This window comes from Eurypyga helias, unplaced genomic scaffold (assembly GCF_000690775.1).
Source record: "Eurypyga helias isolate BGI_N326 unplaced genomic scaffold, ASM69077v1 scaffold16335, whole genome shotgun sequence".
Classification (NCBI taxonomy): domain Eukaryota; kingdom Metazoa; phylum Chordata; class Aves; order Eurypygiformes; family Eurypygidae; genus Eurypyga; species Eurypyga helias.
Window position 1 is genome coordinate 1 of NW_010252200.1, and position 10,158 is coordinate 10,158.

The 10,158-nt window shown below is 49.9% G+C and overlaps 1 protein-coding gene across 1 annotated transcript; it reads right to left on the bottom strand.

The window, feature by feature from the left end:
- Positions 1-639: 639 nt before the first annotated feature.
- Positions 640-9,380, bottom strand: ALDH2 (aldehyde dehydrogenase 2 family (mitochondrial)). Its single transcript, XM_010152284.1, has 12 exons — positions 9,273-9,380; positions 7,738-7,878; positions 7,393-7,472; positions 6,748-6,859; positions 5,746-5,874; positions 5,137-5,250; positions 4,669-4,771; positions 3,782-3,966; positions 3,264-3,428; positions 2,813-2,970; positions 1,929-2,043; positions 640-941 (listed from the first exon to the last, which is right to left on the bottom strand). Exons 2-12 carry the CDS (start codon positions 7,810-7,812, stop codon positions 909-911), a joined length of 1,269 nt encoding a protein of 422 aa, XP_010150586.1. The 5' UTR covers positions 7,813-7,878; positions 9,273-9,380; the 3' UTR covers positions 640-908.
- Between the last annotated feature and the right edge of the window lie 778 nt (positions 9,381-10,158).

Below are 10,158 nucleotides of genomic sequence, written 5' to 3' on the forward strand. Positions count from 1 at the left end.
AGCCCGGGCCCGTCCCGGCGGGGACGAGCGGGCACCCGCGCCTTGTACCCTCCACGGCTTTGTCCTGCCCTCAGCAGCGCACCTGCCCTCCAGCACGGGTCGCGTGCTAAGCGTGACACGAGAGCGATGTCTCCCACGGCAGCTCCCGCACGCGCTGAGGCACAGCTCAGCCCGTCCCGTCTGCCAGCAAACGGCCTGTTGTCCCGGGGCTGGCAGCGCTGTTGCTGGGGGGGAGACTTCCTTTAACAGGAAGGCAGGATGAGAAACGTGGGCAGTGCAGAAAGCCAGCACAAACCTTAAAAATACCTTGAGGCCAGGGCTAACGGATGTGGGGATGAAAACGCACAGTTAAGCCCCCGACACAAACTGCTCCAACAAAGGTGGGGCCCACTTCACTAAGACAAACACGTTTATTGCAAGTTGATACAAAGAGAGAAGGTTGGAGCCGCAAAAACCCAAACTTTTACCTCCCAGGTTGATGTCGAGAGGTTGCCCTCCTGCCCGGTTACACAGCTGAAGCTCAGGGCCGTATGTGGTTCTACAGGATGAGGAGCATAGGGCTAGCTGCGTAAGCCAACAAAACATTAGGACAAAACTTACTGCAGGCCTGCATTTAAACGACTTCTTGGGAAAAAGCAGCACATCCATCAGACACAAGTGCAACGGGAGTACAGCGGTGTAATGCGTTACTACTCAAGTGACTGTATTGGGTATTTTAAAAAGAGAAAGACAAGTAATGGTGGGGTTTTTTTACAAAAGCTCCTTCAGGCACCTTCTAAAGAATCATTTCTTAATGCAGAGTTACCTATTTTCCACCTAAGTTTTGTGTGTGTAAAAAGAGGTTTCCTTGCTTGGTATCACATGAAGCTGCACAGGTGTTTCCAAATGCAGGGAGGGGCTGCTGCCCTTTAGGAGTTCTTCTGTGGAATTTTGATAGTCACCTAGGAAAAAAAACAGTCATAAGTTACTGCCCTGGACACAGTGTTCAGTTATATTCACCTGAAGGCTGAGAGGCCACAACATCCTTCAAGGAGAACCAGAGACCAGTGGTCAATGCCTGCTATCACCCTGATCTGGAGCCCTGTCTGGACAGCTCGAAGAGGGGGAAGCTCAAAGGCCGGCTCACAGCACCTCACCAGCGATGCCACTGCTCTCTGAGAGGTGGGAGCGGGCACAGTTGTTCTCTCCTGGAGCTCCTTTACCAAATCAGCCCCTGCCAGCCACAAGCTGGAGGCCCTCAACCATTCCGTACGTTGCTGCATTGCAACTCAGGGGCCACGGGCTAACCACCTCTGCCCAAGAGCTCCGTCACCCTTCAGACACTACAGCTGCAAGCAGACAGTGCGGCAGCCCTTCTGCCTTGTCCTACAGGAAATCACCCACCCTGCAGAGATGGAAATGCCTAACACCAGGAACTCCGGTTTCGCATAGACCCACAGGCATGTCAAGGCAGGAGAGGAGCATTCAGTACTGGGAGTCACTGCTCAGATTCCCCCTCTTGAGTGAGGAGCACCCAGTGTTCATCTGCCAGTTTGTACCTGCGGAAGCTTCCACCCATCAGGCATGCACTCCCCAGCACATGCTCTTCCTGTCCTCCACAGAATCGACTCGGAGGGGTCCATACACTTGCATTCTTTCCAGAGAAATGGCTAAACAGTGCCAAGTGGTGCAGGCAATTGGTAATCTACTAGGTCACACATCCCTGTTTTCCTCAGCAGTGTCAAAGCAAGGCTGGCTTTCTGGTTTAAACGCAGTTATACAGTGTTGTGTTTGTGGTTCCTTCAGAAATGCAGCTCCAATTTTGTTTCAAGCATTAGAAGGAAGAATTGCAACTCTCAGGCCAGCAACGGTGCTTCTATCAACAGGCACAAGTACAATCTGGAGCTATGGCAGAGAGTTGGGAAGTCCTTGGATACAGGGATACTCACATTTTTCACCTCCACATATGCCTCCAGACCATATTCTCCCAGCTCTCGCCCATTCCCAGAAGCTTTGTATCCGCCAAAGGGGGCTTGTGCACCAAACACATCGTAGCAGTTTATCCTGCAATGGAAGCCACGAGTTAAGCACCTGCAGTTTCTGAACTGCCTAGTGGAAGAGCCCTTGTGCAGCAAACAAACATCTCATCTGTTCACAACAGAGGGACAGCTGAATTTCTAGGCAGGATTTCCCTATTTGCCAGTCAGCCAACAGAATTAATACTGAAACTTTATCGTCATCAACCAGGAAACAGAGCATCATCAATACTGAAACCTTATCTTCATCAACCAGGAAACAGAGCATCATGAAATCAATTCATGTCTCTCACGATCGCAGGACCAAGCGTCCAGGTTGCCACCACAAATTAAAAAAAAAGCCATCACAAATGAAAAAAAAAAAGCGAGATGCTGGATCTCCAAAATCTTGTGCTAGAACAGCACACTGGTGCTGAAGTACTGACTTGGGCATAGTCTCAGCAGGGCCTCCAAACACAGAAACATCCACTGTGGCTGCCAAGGCCACCCAGACGTGCTCAGTGATCTAATCACTACCAGCACGCAGAGCCCTGCAGCAGCTGCTGTCGCTGCCAGCTGCAGCACAGGATTTCTTTTCCCTCATCTCATTCATTAATCCACAGGGAGAGCGTGGAAGCTTCGTATACCTATATTTTACCAAGAGATTTACAGCCGAAGGTCTGACATTAGATTAAGTGAAGTGCACGTAAAATTGGATCCAAAGTACAGACAGGCTGTCAAAGAGCAAACCTAATGAGAAATGGCAGCGCACAAGGAAGCTTCCAGCAGTTTAGGGAGAAGGAAGTGTTGAGGCTCACCAAACCGTTCCGGCTCGCAGGCACTGTGACACGTAGTTCGCTTTGTCAAGATCTTTGGTAAAGACTGCTGCCGCTAGGCCGTACTTGGAGTTGTTTGCTCTCTCAATGACTTCCTCAATTGTTTTGAATTTCAGAATCTGCATGACTGGCCCAAATATCTGTAAAATCCAAACAAAGGCTGTGAAAATCTGTGCAAATTGGTCATGAGGGAAGCTGTGGTTGATGCTGGAGTTACGTATGTGTGGCAGAAGTCATCAAGTATCACTTCCCATATTACGAAGTGCCCAGGATGTAATCTGGGGGGAAGTTTAATGTGGCAACTTTCTAAGCAGCATCGAGTTTCACAGTTCATGAATATCCAATTCTCATAGATCTATGGGGTTTTTTGCATCAGAGGGGGCAAAACGATGAAGCAAGGGGCTGACAGGCAGAAAGGCGCTGCAGGTCTCACCTCCTCTCTGGCAATCGTCATGTTGTCCTGCACATCGCCAAAGACAGTTGGCTGGATGAAATAGCCTCTCTCCGCAGCGGCATTGCCACCGCACAGCAGTTTGGCTCCCTCACGCTTCCCAGTACTGATGTAACCGAGGATCTTCTTAAATTGCTCTTCATCTACCTAAGAGCCATGAGGACAGACAGATCAGCTTCACCTTCGCTGGGGGTAAAAAAGGTTTCAAGTACAACCTGCTGTGCGTGCGACTGTGCTCTGGCAAGTCCTCCTTTCAAGAGACTGCCACACCAGCTTCAAAGGGAGATGACAATTTTTAAATGCCAGTCAAGTGGAGGTTTTGGAATAATCAGAATGGTTAATTAACTTCCCCCTCCTGCACAAGCAAGGAGATAACGGCCACAGTTCAAAGGAGGCTAATCAAGAGACCGCAGGATACCTTTCACTCTAATCTACTGATGCACGATGACTCAAGATGGGGACTATTTCGTGAGATAGTTCAGGAAATTTCCTGCTCTTACCTGAGGCCCCTGCTCAGTTTTAAAGTCAAATGGGTTTCCAACCACCCTGGACTTGGCCTTCTCAACGCTCCTCTCCACAAACTCATGATATATATCTTCCTGGACATATGTTCGGGATCCAGCACAGCAGCACTGCCCTTGGTTGAAGAAGAGGGCAAAATGGGCTTGATCCACAGCCCAGTCCACTAAGATTGGGGAGAGGAGAGGGAACAAATAAGCAAACAAAACCAACCGGAGTCAGTAAGTGACTTCTTTTGAACAACGATCATGCAGACTGCTGGCATATCAGTGACACAAAGTCCTTTCGGTTGACAAGCATCTTCCATGTTTTTGTAGGGCAGAAGTGATGTACAGGTTTAATTAGTGTGAAGGTCTATTAAAGCACCCCACACTAGAGAAAAAATCCAATCCAAGGCAGATTACAGTTCTTGTTTGAAATTATTAGGCATTAAGGACAAATTATGTTGGATCTAGAATAATTTCCTTCCTTACTGTAATATAAAAGTATGTGTCTTGGCTCATCAAGACCAAAAATGAGTCTATATGCAAGAGACAAGGGCACCAGAACTTCCCAAGACTAGAAAAGATCGGTATGCACTAGGAGAGAAAACGAACAAGAAAATAGAACTGAGAAGACTGAAGGAAGATATTGAAACAAATTCTCATTTGTTGATAACTGAACTTGCTCACAGCACCGTGAAAGAAGTGGCATGAAGAAGTGCTGACACACAAATGCAGCAGCTACCACGGAGCCTTCGCTGGGTGAGACCAACCAGGTGGCGTCAGAGCTCACACAACCCCGGAGAGGTTTCCTTTCCCCTCCGGCTCTGCTTGCAGGAAGCCAATGTAAAAGGTACAGCTCAAACGTTACACTAGCAGGTGCTTACTGTCTGCATCAGACATGATTATATTTGGGCTCTTTCCTCCCAGCTCCAGCGTCACCCTCTTCAGGTTACTCTCTGCTGCAGCCTTCTGGATCAGGTGCCCAACCTGCACGGTGAGAAGACCAGGAATTGGGAATTAACTCCCACACACAGCAACACCTGGCTGGGCGGCTGGGCTTAGATCTCAGTCAGCGCTTTAATAATAATCCCCTCCTCCTCGGGGCTTTCAGGGAACAACTGAAGTCTGCCCAGAGTTTCACCTCCAGTGAGAAGCAGCTCAAGGCAAACAATAGGACGTATTCTAAAGACTCTAATCAGGTGCTGCCTTAGGTAAAGCAAAATTAAATGTCACGCCCTGAATTCAGCTGTATTTTTAAGGAAGTGTAGAAGGTGAGGCACCTCCAGTATTTTATTACAGCAATGACATATTCCCTCTACCCCAGGGGCTTACAGGTTAAGCAACTCCCTTACCTCCGTGGAGCCAGTGAAGGCCACTTTATCTATTTCCATGTGGGAAGAGATGGCCGCCCCTGCAGTGGGCCCATACCCGGGGATGATGTTCACCACGCCTGGTGGGAATCCAGCCTGCCGGTTCACAGTGGGAGACAGCAATGTTATTCCTTTCACAGACTAAGGATTTCGCCTGCCCTCAGCTGCTAGTGATGCCGCAGCAGGCTTCCCACGAAGAATAGAGCCTTTTCTACTCCACTTTAACTTCCCAGGTCTTCAGTTTTAGTGTTCAGTTTGCAAGAACCGGGACAACACCCCACCCCACATCCCAAGCATAGTTCGGAGCTATGTATGGGCTTTCTAATCACCCTGAAGTTCATTGTTTATCTGAACCGCAGAGTCCTTCCCCAGTCAAGATTTATATCCTCTGTATACGCATTTATAAGGAGAAGGGTATTTTTTTCTAAATCAAATGCTCAGATACCCAAGACAATCCAGCCTTTCTTGAGACCAGACAGCCCTGCTCTGCGCCTGTCACGCGCCCCCCGCCGCTCACCAGCCTGGCTGTATCACACTGCCCTCCAGCAGTGACAGCGAGGCAGCGGATGAAACCCCAGCCTTTTCGCTCACCTCTTTGATTAGATTAGCCACATAGAGAGCACTCAGCGGAGTTTGCTCCGCCACTTTCATCACAACCACGTTCCCAGTAGCCAGGGCAGGCCCCAGTTTCCATGCTTGCATCAAGAGCGGGAAGTTCCACTGAAAAACAAGGTGTTTGCTGGTCTGAATCTGAAAGTTTCCGATTAATCAGTAAATAACCAGTGAGCATCTTTCAAATCAGCTGCAGCACCTCTGGAAGCAGCTTCTGATCCTGCCCTTGCTGCTCTTCAACAGCCAGCTCCTTCTCAAGCATTGCTTTCTGCTTGTCCAGGAAAACTGTCCTCTGAAGTGCACAGTCTCTCAGTACCACTGCAAACCCCTCATTTTTTAGGAATTAATCTTTACGGTCAGTTTAACCATTAAACGTCCTTTTGAGGTGTACTGAAAGAACGCCTGGAATGACACAGCAGCACACACAGACCACTGAGGCGTTTACATCCAGTTCTCGCTCAACACAAATATGAAAAACACACCAATACGGTACGCAGCAACCAGAATCTGGCTACTCCTGTCAAGAGGTAACACTACCCACCGCTCGTTGCGTAAACGTGGCTTTGCTGTTGACAAACCACCTCGCTACCAGTTACCAAAATAAGATCAGGTACATAAACCTGCATTTTGCACACTAATTCCCTACTTCCTCATCACACAGGATTTTAGTTTTCGTGTTAGGTAGTAGTTTAAATTTAATTGTGGTTCTGAGCCAGGTAACTCCTATAAAGGGGTTGAAATTTTTGTTGGTTTGTTTTTCCAGCAGATACAACATAAATCTTACTCAGAGCCCACAAAATCAAATAGTTGAGTGCTGCCAGAGCAAAGTAACCGCCCTCCCAGCTGGTGCAAGCATAACTTTCTCTACCACTGGAGGAAGCAGCAATTAGCAACAGATAGTAACTTGCATTTTAAGACAACTCTTCATGCAAACACTGAATTCTTGAAATGCTGTGGGAACTCCTGACACATTTTACCTACCGGGATTATCTGTCCACAAACTCCCACCGGCTCATGTCTTGTGTAACAGAAGAAGTCCCCGTCCAATGGGATGGTTTTGCCATGGAATTTATCTGCCCAGCCTGCAAAGTACCTAGCAACAATAAAGTTCTGGTCACTGAATGTGGAATAACAAGTCTCCTGTTAACAGAAACCAAGAGGGACTTCCTCCAGCTATTTGCTTTCCTCCTTTCTTCAGGCACTTCACAAAACACATACCAATACAAGTATTTCCCAAACAGTTGATTTTAAGAATGGACAGTAAACAGAAACTTTTGTCTCTCCACATTTGCCAGCACTCTGCATAAGGCTCATTCTGTCATTCCTGGGCTGTACGACAGATCACCTCCGTCAGCGAGAGAGAAACATACACGCCAAAAACCCCTTGGAAAGTCACCAGAATTGCAGCCTCATTCTTAACAAAGAATAAAAAGAGAGGAGAACAGGGTGTCTGACACCCTATGGGTCAAATGAAAGCAGCAGGTCAGATCCAGCTCTGTCACCACAACGCCTGAATCAGAGGCACCTAGTCTCCGCACGGGCAGAGGTTCAGCTGCCATGGGCCAGCTGAGCACGAGCGGGGAGCATGAAGAGTTACTGTGCTGTCACTGCAGCCTCCATGCCTACCTGAGACACTTGACTACCATGTCCAAATCCACCAGGTAGGAGGTGGAGTACGGTTTGCCATTATCCAGAGTCTCCAGCGCCTACAAAAGACAAGGAGATAGCCTGAAGAACGAGGTGGGAAAAGCACATTTAGATCAGATTCCCAGTTTGTGACAGGGATCAGGTCTGCATGTTGGCCTTTTTGCTTTCAGCTTCCCAAAACTACTTCCCTATCCTTTATAGCTCGCTTGCTCTCTGTTTTAGCTGTGGCTGAAGTCCCCATCACACAAACCACCCGTTTCTGCCTCCCTCTCCCCGAAGCTGGGGACCGCAGCAGAGAGCTCAGCCCCAGAGGGCCATACGCACCGCCAGGTAAGCCCGGTCCCTCTCGATCAGGTCAGCAAGACGATTCAGCAGTTTCCCCCGATGAGAAGCATCCATCCTCCTCCAAGGCGAACCCAGCTGGAAAGCTGCCTTGGCTGCCTTAACAGCCTTGTCCACATCTGCCTGCAGAGGAATCCAGGCAAGAGGGTGAGAAAGGAGTCACCAGCCCCCATTCACTCTCCCAAAACACAGCTGAAGCCCTCCCTGGTCTCCAGGAGAAGACAGCCTCCAGCCAGGCGGCACAAGTGGCTGCTAGCCCCAGCTTTTTTGGGAACAAGAACTTGCTGCCTCACTGCAAGACGCTCATCGGTCCCAGGGCAGGAGAGAGGATGGGCTGCACCCCCTGGGTCCCCTCCCTCCCGAGCACCAGCCCAGGCAGCGATGCACAGCAGCACAACCTCAGCACAAACACTGCTGCTGGGCAGCCCCAGCTTTCTTGCCCACGCTGCATCCGCTGGGAAGAGGGAGCAGAAGTGGCAGTGAAACAGATGGGTGCAACAGCCGTGCAGCCTCCACCTCTGCCTGCTCTCACACGCTGTCATTTCAGCTGTGCGGAGAGCAAATAGCGCCGAGTTATTTCACAATGTCATCTGCTGGGTTAATGTTTGCATCCCAGAACAATGCATGGAAAGAGCTCCAGAAGTGGGCTTTTGACACTTGCAGGATTTGATTTCGCCAGCACGGTCTAAAGGGGTTTTTTCCTTGATGAAATATCTCTAATCCATCGTTTTGTCCTGTCAGGGCACTACCTTGTTTCTAGTCGGTTCTCTGTTCTGGCTTGCCGTAATGGTCTCGTCAGGACAAGCCAGTCTGCCATGGACAAACAAACAACAAAGGGTTTCCCTCTCTCACCCCTCCCTTGGGGAATACAGACAGGTTTCCAGACTGTAGGAGGAACCCAAAATTGCTGGGAAACACCACCTCACCTCTGCCACAGACTCCTAGGAGTGCCTGGCATAAGGCACAGGATGATTACATGGCTATTCCTCACCATCACGCTCTCTTTTTCTTTTTTTAATTTCCTAGGGCTGGGAATGATCTCCCACTGTGCTTCCTCACCATCGCCCTCTCTTTTTCTTTTTTTAATTTTCTAGGGCTGGGAATGATCTCCCACTGCATGTGTGCAGCAGAAAGGGGTGAACCCTGACCTTCTGTCTCCCTGCCACCGTGACTCTGGGTGACACCGCAACGGGACAGCAAGGGCGTCTGCCTTCATCCCTGCCTGCACCAGCAACCTTCCACCCACGACTGCTCCCCAGCTTCCTTACTCAGGCTCCACTGCACACCCCACCTAGTCCTCTCTTCCCTTTCCAGCCCCAGCCTGGCAAAGCTGGAGGGGTTTTGTTGAGAGCAGTAGTCAGGGAAGAACACAAGCAGCACTCGACGTGGTATTTGTGTAGGTCAGACACGCACTGCTGCTAACACAGCCCTCGGCGGCGCTGCCTAGGTGAGAGCTGAGCCTCCCTGGGTGCCTGCTCAGGTGGAAAACAAACCCATGTCGTCCAGAGAACACTTACCTTATCACCCTCAGCAACCTGGCAGATAACTTCTCCCGTTGCTGGATTGATAGAAGGGAAGGTTTTCTTACTGACTGCATCATGCCACTCATTATTTATGAAAATCTGCAGCGAAAAAAGCAAAGCAGTGTTAAGCCAGACCTCGGTGGAATCAGCAAGAGCTTTAGTTGTTTGATGACACTTTAGCAGGCTGTTTAATTAGAAGAGATTTGACTTGTGCAAGCTCCAAAACTGCACCAATACGGAGGATTTACTTCAGCGTAAAAGTACACAACAGAGAGAGCCTCAAGTTAACAGAAAGAATTCACATCTCGGCAAACGGCACGTGAATTGGAAGTGGTTCCCATCTCAGTAGGTCGCTGCCAGACCTGGAAGCCCGGCTGGAGCTGCGCAGGGAGACCGGGAGGCTCAGGATGAAGAAGGGTGGGCAGACGCTGCAGACACGGATGGTACAGTGGATTTCGGACAGGGCACTAGAGCTTTGGCAGCATTTCCCCAATGAGCTGACTTGAGGCTCCCCAGGTAACGAAACCAAACCAGGTGCCAACTGCAGCTTTTCATCAACTCTTCCTTCCTCGATACGGGAGAATTTGTTTTTTCAGGGCCATGGCAAGAGAGTGGCAGTGCAAAGATCATGGTGCTCGCCCAGAACTTGCCGAACACTCGGCCAACTGCCAACGGCTTCGTCGGGGCCTCCAGGAAGGAGTCGGCGGCTTGGGAGAGGAATGCTAACCGTGCACCTGCACCTTGCACAGGCGATGGGTGCTCTCCGGGGGGCAGCGAGGAATAAGCCCAGGGTCTGATCTATGGAGATCACCTGGATCAAGCCAGGCACCTTCCCTCCCTCCGCACGCCCTCTCGCTGCGTTGCTGCGCCCACGGCAGCC

Bases quoted from the DNA above. Each gene is read 5' to 3' on its own strand.
- ALDH2 (XM_010152284.1), bottom strand. From the start codon at position 7,812: ATGGATGCTTCTCATCGGGGGAAACTGCTGAATCGTCTTGCTGACCTG. The intron at 5,875-6,747 runs GTAGGTAAAATG...CTTGTTTTTCAG, and splicing joins TTTGTGGACAGATAATCCCG to TGGAACTTCCCGCTCTTGAT. The intron at 3,429-3,781 runs GTAAGAGCAGGA...CATGGCTCTTAG, and splicing joins AAACTGAGCAGGGGCCTCAG to GTAGATGAAGAGCAATTTAA.